This window comes from Cetorhinus maximus, chromosome 21 (genome assembly GCF_964194155.1).
Source record: "Cetorhinus maximus chromosome 21, sCetMax3.hap1.1, whole genome shotgun sequence".
NCBI lineage: Eukaryota > Metazoa > Chordata > Chondrichthyes > Lamniformes > Cetorhinidae > Cetorhinus > Cetorhinus maximus.
In genome coordinates this window covers 38,229,986-38,240,290 of record NC_135899.1, presented here as the reverse complement: position 1 = coordinate 38,240,290, position 10,305 = coordinate 38,229,986, and the positions used below count along the sequence as shown (strand labels likewise).

At 45.6% G+C, this 10,305-nt stretch overlaps 1 protein-coding gene across 1 annotated transcript; it reads left to right on the top strand.

Annotated features, from left to right (window-relative positions):
* Nucleotides 1-5,250: 5,250 nt before the first annotated feature.
* LOC144695224 (uncharacterized) lies at nucleotides 5,251-7,847 on the top strand. The gene has a single exon (XM_078566120.1). The coding sequence runs from the start codon at nucleotides 5,732-5,734 to the stop codon at nucleotides 6,917-6,919; it is 1,188 nt and encodes a 395-aa protein (XP_078422246.1). The 5' UTR covers nucleotides 5,251-5,731; the 3' UTR covers nucleotides 6,920-7,847.
* Nucleotides 7,848-10,305: the final 2,458 nt, after the last annotated feature.

The window sequence follows — 10,305 nt, the reverse complement described above, 5'->3', positions numbered from 1 at the left end:
CAGGAAACTCAGGTTACTCCAGAAATATTTGGATTGGCTGTGAGAGACGTCAATCAGACAGCCCCACCCACTCTGCCCATTCTCTCCTCTTCCTGTTCCACAGCTGCTTCACTTCCTGTAGGGACTCAAAACCAACTCAGGAGACGGTGAGTGAACGAACACAATTTATAATAATTACATCCCATAATATCCACACTAATCTTCAGGCAGTCTGACTATCCTGTGGGGAATCAGCTGTGGAAATGCCCCTTATGCTGTGTGAGAACATCCAGCTGAGAGAGCTGTTTACTCGGTGCTTTGTGCTGAACTGTTTGCCTGGAGCTGTGTGTTGGATATTGAGTGTGTTTATTGGAAGCATTTCCCTTCTGATTTACAGACTGACTTTTGTTGATGGCTCATTACTGAATATGAAAAGGTGAGGTGTAATTATCTGGGAGGTGCAGAGTGTCTGAGGATTCTTACTGATTTCCTATTGTTGAGTTCTGTGTGTGTGTTGGGAGCTGGTTATTATCCTGTGGGCTGTGAATGGTCAGTTCTGTCTGTGTGTTGGAATCTGGATGTTTCCTGTCTTTTGAAATCCCTCCAAGACTCCCTCCCCCTATCTCTGTAACCTCCTCAGAGATGAAAAAAAAGACTTGCATTTATATAGAGCCTTTCACAACCACCAGATCTCCCAAAGCTCTTTACAGCCAATGAACTACTTTTGAAGTGTGGTCACTGTTGTAATGTAGGAAACGTGGCAGCCAATGTGCGCACAGCAAGCTCCCAAACTTTGTTCACAGTCTTGCAAAGCGCTTTGGGATATTGAACTATGTGAAAGGTGCTATATAAATACAAATTCTTGTTGTCCATTGTTGTGTAAAACGTCAGAAAGTGACCAGGCATTCAGTAGGAGCAGCGTGATTCCCCTCATGGTTTACTATCCTACTGACCCTCGCTGTGAAGCAGTCTCCCAGTGAGGGGACAGACTCATTGTAAAGGGAAATCGGGTTACAACCTATAACTGGCAGCAGAGCAGGGTAGGATGGCTGCACACTAGTTCAAACTCAGTGTGTCAAGGAGCACTGAAGGATGCACCTTCAGGCTGCAGTTCCCCTTCCTGCATGGCTGGGGTGGGGTTGAGTTGAGAGTAGTTCCAGATCACAGCCCAGATAGAGAGGAGGCAGAGAGGCAAGTGGCAGAGAGGGAGCCAATGCTGCTCCTGACATGTCTGTCTTCTAGTTTGATGATAATCATGTAATGAGGGCTTTGCTGAGCTGTGAGATTGTGGTGGAATACAATCCTGCTGCTGCTGATGGCTCACTGCACCTCATGGATACCCAGTTTTGGGACCTGTTCTTAGTCTACTTCCCTAGTGATGATTAACATGGTGAAGTACTCATTCATCAGTTGGGAGTTTTCCTTGAATTTGTTTGACCTGAAGCCATGAGACTCCATGGAGTCCATATTGAGACTTCCCCACCTGCCAGTGTGATGGGACATACCCAGGAATGGTGACGGAGGAGTCTGAGATATTTCCAGATTGATACGATTCAGTGAGTATCACTGCTACTTGACCAGTCTGTGGGGCAGCTCTCCTCACTTCGGCACTTGTCCTCAGACCTTGGTAAGAGAGACTTTACAGATTTCACTAGGCTGAGATCACCTTAATCTTATTCTGACACAATGCTAGGATTGTCCAGATGTATCTGATTTTCCTCTTACCATTGGACTTTATAGTGATTGTTTATCATTGTTTGCTTGGTCACTTCAGAGGACAGTTAAGAATCAAACATAAAATAAAAGCAAAAAACTGTGGATGCTGGAAATCTGAAAGAAGAACAAAATGCTGGAAAAACTCAGCAGGTCCGACAGCATCTGTGGAGAGAGAAACAGAGTTAATGTTTTGAGTCCAACATGACCCTTCTTCAGAGCTAACGAGAAGTAGAAATGTAATGAAATTTATACTGTTTAAGGGGAGTGGAGCGGGTGAAGCTGGATAGAAGGCCAGTGTTAGGTGGGGGCAAAGGAGAGATTCATAAAGGACAAAGGGATTGTTAATGATAGTGTTAAGGGCTGAAGAAGGTGCTGATGGTGGCACTAAGGTCAGAAAGCAGAATGTGATAATAGTAGGACAAGGGTAAGCACTCTGGAAAGAACAACAAGAACAAGTGACAGATGGCCCTTGTTGGGGTGGGGCAGGGGGAGGAGCTGGTGGTTGGGGGAAAAAGGGTAGAAAAAGGGATAAAAAAGGAGAATAAAAAGGGGATAAAACAATGAATAAAATAAAAAATTAAATGTAAGTAGATAAAACATAAAAATAAATTTTAAAAAGGGAATAAAAAAGGGGTGAGGATGGAGGAGGAAGTTCATGGTCTGAAGTTGTTGGACTCAATGTTAAGTCCGGAAGGCTATAAAGTGCCTAATCGGAAGATGAGGTGCTGTTCCTTGAGTTTGCTTTGGCTTCACTGGAACATTGCAGCAGGCCAAGGACAGACACGTGGGCATGAGAGCAAGGTGGTGTGTTGAAATGGCAAGTGACGGGAAGTTCTGGGTCATGTTTGCGGACAGACCGAAGATGTTCTGCAAAGCGGTCACCCAGTCTGCATTTGGTCTCCCCAATGTAGAGGCGACCGCATTGGGAGCAGTGAATGCAGTAGACCAAATTGAAGTAGGTGCAAGTGAAGCGCTGCTTCACCAGAAAGTGTTTGGGCCCTTGGATGGTGAGGAGGGAGGAGGTAAAGGGGCAGGTGTTGCACCTTCTCCAATTGCTTGGGAAGGTGCCGTAGGAAGGTGATGAGGTGTTGGGAGTGATGGAGGAGTGGACCAGGATGTTCCAGAGGGAGTGGTCCCAGTGGAATGCTGACAGGGTGGGGTGAGAGGAAGATGTGTTTGGCAGTGGCATCATGCTGAAGTTGACGGAAATGGCAGAGGATGATCCTTTGAAGGCAGAGGCTGGTGGGGTGAAAAGTGAGGACAAAGGGGGCCCTATCATGGTTCTGAGAGGGAGAGGAAGGTGTGAGGGAAGAGGCATGGGAGATGGGTCGGACACGGTTGAGGGCCCTGTCACCAACCGTGGGTGGGAAACTTTGGCTAAGGAAGAAGGAGGACATGTCAGAGGAACTGTTTTGGAAAGTGGCATCATCAGAATCGATGTGACGGAGGCAAAGGAACTGAGAGAATGGGATGGAGTCCTTACAGGAAGCGGGGTGTGAGGAGCTGTAGTCGAGGTAGCTGTGGGAGTCGGTGGGCTTGTAATGAATAATAGTGGAAAGTCTATCACCAGAAATGGAGACAGAGAGGTCAAGAAAGGGAAGGGAAGTGTCGGAGATGGACAATGTGAAGGTGATGGAAGGGTGGAAATTGGAAGCAAAATTGATACATTTTTCCAGGTCCAGATGAGAGCATGAAACGCCGAAACAGTCATCGATATACTGAAAAAAAGATTTGTTGGGGTGGGGTGGGGGGAGTCTGAGTAGGAAGAAGCGGAGAGCACTCAGGCCATCCTGGTGGGGGACGGAGGTGTAGAGGGATTGGACGTCCATGGTGAAGAGGAGGCAATTAGGGCCATGGTACTGGAAATTGGATTTGGCACTTTACAGCCTCCTGGACTTAACATTGAGTTCAAAAACTTCAGACCATGAACTCTCTCCTCTATCTTCACCCCTTTTATTATCACTTTTTAAAAATTTATTTTTATTTTTTATCTACTTATTTTTATTTATTTTAATATTTATTCATTGCTTTAGCCCCTTTTTATTCCCCCTTTTTATCCCTTTTGCTATCCTTTTTTCCTCAACCACCTCACCCCCAATAGGGCCATCTATTACTTGTTCCATGTTGTTCTTTCACAGAGTGCTGACCCTCGTTCAGCGATTAACACATTCTGCTTTCTTACCTTTATGCCACTATCAGCATCTTCTTCAGCCCTTACCACCACCATTAACAATCCCTTTGTCCATGACATCTTTATCAATCTCTCCTTAGCCCACACCTATCGCTGGCGCTCTATCCAGCTTCACCTGCACCACCCCGCTTAAACAGCATAACCTTCATCACATTTGTGTTTCTCTTTAGCTCTGAAGAAGAGTCATATTGGACTCGAAACATTAACTCTGTTTCTCTCTCCACAGGCGTTGTCAGACCTGCTGAGTTTTTCCAGCATCTTCTGTTTTTATTTAAGAATCAACCATGTTGTGTGGGACTGGAGTCACATGTAGACCAGACCAGGCAGTTGTAGCAGGATCCCTTCCTTGTGGGGCAATATTTGTGTTTTTAGTACAACCCGAAATTTTCATTTTATTATTTTGATTCTGTTCAAAAATTCCAAAATGTATTAAATTCAGTTTCACTATATGGAGTGGCTGAGGTGAATAGCATACATGCCTTTAAGGGGAAACTAGATAAGCATGAGGGAGAAAGGACCAGAAGGTGAGAGGGTGAGAGGAGGCTCATGTGAAGTTAAGCACCAACATGGACCAATTGGGCCAAATGGCCTGATTCTGCACTGTAATTCTATGTATGTAACTTTCCGTGGTTGGATTTAAACTCTCAATCTCTGGGTTGTTAATCCAGCACCATAGCAATTCGGCAGTCATACCTGGAAACACATTTATTGAGATCTCTTTTAATGCCTTCTTTAAAGATTTTACTTGAAGGCCTCGGCCTTTCCCAAAAGCTTGGGCTTGGATTTGATAGTTTTGCCCAGTGCTGCACCTGGCAGCTGAATTTGGGATGTGCAATCTGAGCGAGTGCAGTGTATCTAATTTCCCAGGATAAACCAGAACCCTTCAGTCAGCTACACTGAAGCAATATTTTCCTTAGCTTCTAGCACTTCCTGCCCAGTGTGTTTTCTTCAAATAATTTTGGAAAACAAGATGAGAAATTTCAAAAATCTTGATTGAATTGATATTTCTCATGAGTCATTTTGATATTAAACACAACTCAAACTAATATTGGATTGATTTTACATTTGGTCCATTTTACACTCTACCCGACTGTCTTTTCCATTGTCCTCACGGTGCCTGGGAAGATGGGGGTCTGGGCGGAGGAAAAGAAGTAGCCATGTTGTCTGCTCCTGGTCACTATCCAGTGTTCCTACTGGAAAGAGAGGGTGTGTGACAGTCAAGTGAGGAAAAAGAAAGGATTTGTATCTGATCCCCCACACAGCGGAATAGCAGCCTGGCACTCACTGTGGAACAGTCTCTAACTGAGGAGTCAGCCCCTTCAGCAAAGGAGAGAGAGTTGGAGGAAATCATGTTTCCTTTTCCTGTTTTACAGAAGGATTGCACCGTACTACACAAGAGAATACAGAGAGGATAGACACCGCAGATAGATCCTGACCATCACCCAAGGAACAACTGCACAACTGTGGGAAGATGTCCAGTCCCTTCACAGCATTGCTCAACACAGAGAAGGTTGGGCAGTGAAACCATCATCTAGAAATCAGTTGGGTCAGGGGAGCTTTGACATATCATCAGATTTGAAACTGGTCAGTGGTGTGGAGCCTTCATTCAGAACCAGCCTTTCCGAAGGTTCGGCTGTGGGCGATCTGTCAGGGTGAGGCTGGGAAGAAATGTGAGTGGGCTCCAAGTGTGGTGAGAGCTTCAGTCATTCATCCAGCCTCATGAATCACTGACTCATTCTTACAGGTGAGAGGCTGTTCAAGTGTGAGGAGGGCTCCACAGGCTTGTAAGATCTCCCAACACCTAAGTGTCATCTGTTGACCCACCCGTAAGACAAGGACAGCTACATGGAAGAGAAACTATTCAAGTGTGAGGTGTGCAACCAAGCCTTCACACGGTCATCGACGCTCATGAATCACCAACGCATTCACAGTGGGGAGAAGCCGTTCAAGTGTGAGGCATGTGACAAATCATTCTCACAGTCGTCAAACCTCCACGCACACAAACGCATTCACACAGGGCGGAAGCCGTTCAAGTGCGATGTGTGTAACAAGGGCTTTGTACAGTCCTCGGCACTGGTGGTTCACGGGCGCATCCACACAAGGGAACAACCATTCACATGTGAAGTGTGTGACAAATCGTTTTCACAGTCATCGAATCTCCGTATACACCAACGCATTCACACCGGGGAGAAACCATTTACGTGTGATGTGTGCGAGAAATCATTCTCTATGTCATCTTACCTCCGTATACACCAACGCAGTCACACTGGAGAGAAACCATTTGCCTGTGATGTGTGTGACAAAGCCTTCTCCAAGTCATGTGAGTTGCGCGTACACCAACGCATTCACTCAGGAGAGAAACCATTCATGTGCGTGGTGTGTGACAAATCATTCTCGTCGTCATCAACCCTCCGTGTCCACCAACGCATTCACACAGGGGAGAAACCATTCACGTGCGAGACGTGTGACAAATCATTCTCTCAGTTATCAAGACTTTTGCGCCATCAGACAGTCCACACAGGGGAAAAACCATTCAAGTGTGAGGTTTGCAATAAAGCTTTTGCAATATCTACAAGGCTTCTGATACACCAGAGGATTCACACAGGGGAGAAACCTTTTAGATGTGAGATTTGTGAGAAGGCTTTTACCCACTACTCCAAACTCCTGATGCATCGGCGTATTCACACTGGGGAGAAAGCATTCACGTGCAAGGTGTGTGACAAATCATTCTCGCAGTCATCAAACCTTAGTGCACACCAACGTGTTCACACAGGAGAGAAACCATTCATGTGTGAAGTGTGCGACAAATCATTCTCACAGTCATCGAACCTCCGCGCCCACCAACGTAGTCACACAGGAGAGAAACCATTTCCATGCGAGGTATGTAACAAATCCTTCTCGGTATCATCGAGCCTCCGTGTACACCAACGCATTCACACAGGGGCTAAGCCATTCAGATGCGGGGTATGTAACAAATCCTTCTCACAGTCATCGAAACTCCTGCTCCATCAGAGGATCCACACAGGGGAGTGACCCTTCAAGGGTGAAGTTTGGAATAAAACTTTCGAGACGTCTTTCATCATCTTGGTACACCAGAGGATTCAGTGGGGAAAAACCATTCAGGTGTGAGGTGTGTAACAAGGCTTTCATACAGTCAGCATATTTCCTGGTCCATCAATGTACTCACACAGGGGAGAAGCCCTATCAGTGTGAATTCTGTAATAAAACCTTCACACAGTTGTTGTACCTCCTGGAACATCAGTGAACCCATATGGGAGACAAACCCTTCCAGTGTGACGTGAGTCAGGATTATTTCACCGATTACTCACTCTGACTTGCAAACCACTCTCAATCTCTTGAATTCTGCATGTGTTTGTATAACGGAACATGCTCCATCCTGTTGCACTAAAGTTTGGTGTCACATCAGAATTAGGAGGCAGACTAAAGCACATTTTAAAGAAACTTCTGCCTGTCATATTCTGAGTTTCCCCTGATGTGAGTGTGTGTGTGTGTGTGTGTGTGCTAGTAAAGTGAGCCAGCTCTCAGGAATGGGTATGGGGTAGAATCAGACCCTGCTTTAGTTGGTGATGTGAATTATAGACAGATCCTCTTCAGGTGACGGGTGTTTGACTAATACCATGGGGAATGTTTGTACTCTCTTGTCTGGAAGGACTACTATCCTGAGTATGGTGAGGGAGTGGGGGTGAGTCTCTACAGACCTGAGTTCCCTCAGCCCATTGTACCTCGAGGTAATATCGGTGTGATATGTTCACCTTACACTCTTCCAAGATTCATTTCATGTTCTGGGAAAGATCTTGAGTCATTTTCAAATGCTTTGTTATTTTGGTTGATTCAAATTTTGATGTAAGCTGAATATTGTGTTGTTGTTTGTCTGCAGTTTAATCAATCTTCTGTACAGATTTATAACTCACAATAAATTTTATTTTTAGCTTCACTCAAACTATCTGATTTGTCACATGATGTGTTCCTATTCATTGAAACACTCAGGAGCCTACAGTAAGAGTCCTGTACACAATATATGGTCCGTGTCACTGTGGGCTGGGAAAATTTCTCCATCAATGGGTTTATAATTTCCAGTTCACAGGAAGCAGAATGTTTCCCAAAGAAAGGAAGACTTGCATTTATATATATATCAACTTTCAGAATCTCAGGGTGTCCATAATCACTTCACAGCCAATGAAGTACTTTTGAAGTGTAGTCACTGTTGTAATGTAGGAAATGTGGCAGCCAATGTGTGCATAGCAAGCTCCCACAAACAGCAATGTGATAATGACCAGATAATCTGTTTTTAATGGTGTTGATTGAGGGATTAATGTTGGTCAGAACACCGGGGATAACTCCCCTGCTCTTCTTCAAAATAGTGCCATGGGATCTTTTACACCCACCTTAGAGAGAGCAGAAGGGGCCTCGTTCGAGATCTCATCTGAAAGACGGCACCTCTGACAGTGTAGCACTGCTACACTCCTTTTGTGCCGTACTATTCTATGATTCTATGAAGGGTTCTCTGTTACCATCCCTGGCTCTCACTGTCATTTCCCCATGTTGGTCAGGATTAGGGATTCCGTGCATAGGAAGAGGTACAAGCTCCACTCACAGGAGAGACCAGTGATGTCCTGCCTCAGCTCATCTGCTGCTGAAACCCTCATTCATACCTTTGTAGGCTCCAGACTCAACTATTCCAATGCTCTCCTGGCTGCTCTCACATCTTGCACTGTAAACATGAGCTCTTCCCAAACTCCGTTGCCCATGTCCTAACTGACACCAAGACCCATTCCCCAATCACCCCTGTGCTCACTGACGACATTGGCTACTGCTCAAGCAACACCTCGATTTTAAAATCCTTATCCTTGTTTTCAAATCCCTCCATGGCCTTGCCCCTCCCTGTCCCTGTAATCCCCAGAGCAATTTGGCTGCCATACCTGGAGACACATTTATTGAAATGTCTTTAAAGATTTTACCTGAAGGCCTCGGCCTTTCCCAAAAGCCTGGGCTTGGATTTGATAGTTTTGCCCAGTGCTGTGGCTGATAGCTGAATTTGGGATGTGCAGTCTGAGCGAGTGCAGTGTATCTAATTTCCCAGGATAAACCAGAACCCGTCAATCAGCTACACTGAAGCAATATTTTCCTTAACTTCTAGCACTTTCTGCCCAGTGTGTTTTTTCAAATAACTTTGGAAAACAAGGGTGAAATTTCCATTGAATTAATATTTCTCCTGAGTGTTTTTTATATTAAACACATACTCTAAGGGTAAAACTGGTCTTCGCCAGGATGACACGAACTCATAGTGAATTGATAGCCCGTTTTACACTCCGCCCGACTGTCTTTTCCATTGCCCTCACGGTGCCTGGGAAGATGGGGGTCTGGGTGGAGGAAAGAAAGTAGCCACGTTGTCTGCTCCTGGTCACTATCCAGTGTCCCTGCTGGTAACAGAGGGTGTGTGACAGTCAAGTGAGGAAATAGAAAGGATTTGCATCTGATCCCCCCACACAGGGGAATAGCAGACTGGCACTCACTGTGGGACAGTCTCTAACTGAAGAGTCAGCCCCTTCAGCAAAGGAAGAGGAGTTGGAGGAAATCATGTTTCCTTTTCCTGTACAGAAGGATTGCACTATACTACACCAGAGAATACAGAGAGGATAGACACCGCAGATAGATCCTGACCATCACCCAAGGAACAACTGCACAACTGTGGGAAGACATCCAGTCCCTTCACAGCATTGCTCAACACAGAGAAGGTTGGGCAGTGAAACCATCATCTGGAAATCAGTCGGGTCAGGGGAGCTTTGACATGTCATCAGATCTGAAACTGATCAGTGGTGTGGAACCTTCCATCAGAACCAACCTTTCCGAAGGTTCGGCTGTGGGTGATCAGTCAGGGTGAGGCTGGGAAAAAGTGTGAGTGGCTCCAAGTGTGGTGAGAGCTTCAAACATTCATTGAGCCTCATGAACCACTGACTCATTCCTTCAGGTGAGAGGCTGTTCAAGCGTGAGTTGTGTGAGGAGGGCTCCATAGGCTCATAGGATCTCCAAACACACATGGTGCACATCTGTCGTATCAGAAGAGCAGCTACATGGAAGAGAAACCATTCAACTGTGAAGTGTGTGACCGAGCCTTCACACATTCATCAATACTCGTACAACATCGACGCATTCGCACTGGGGAGAAACCGTTCACATGTGAGGCTTGCAAAAAATCCTTCTCGCGCTCATCTCACTTTCACGTACATCGACGCATTCACACTGGAGAGAAACTGTTTACATGCAATGTGTGTGACAAATCATTCTCGGACCCACCAACTCATTCACACAGGGGAGAAACCGTTCACATGCAAGCTGTGTGATAAAGCTTTCACAGCTTCGTAAACGCTCCTGGTGCATCAGAGGATCCGTAGTGGAGT

What these genes read in the sequence shown, in the direction of transcription:
- LOC144695224 (XM_078566120.1), top strand. Translation starts at nt 5,732, where the DNA reads ATGGAAGAGAAACTATTCAAGTGTGAGGTGTGCAACCAAGCCTTCACA.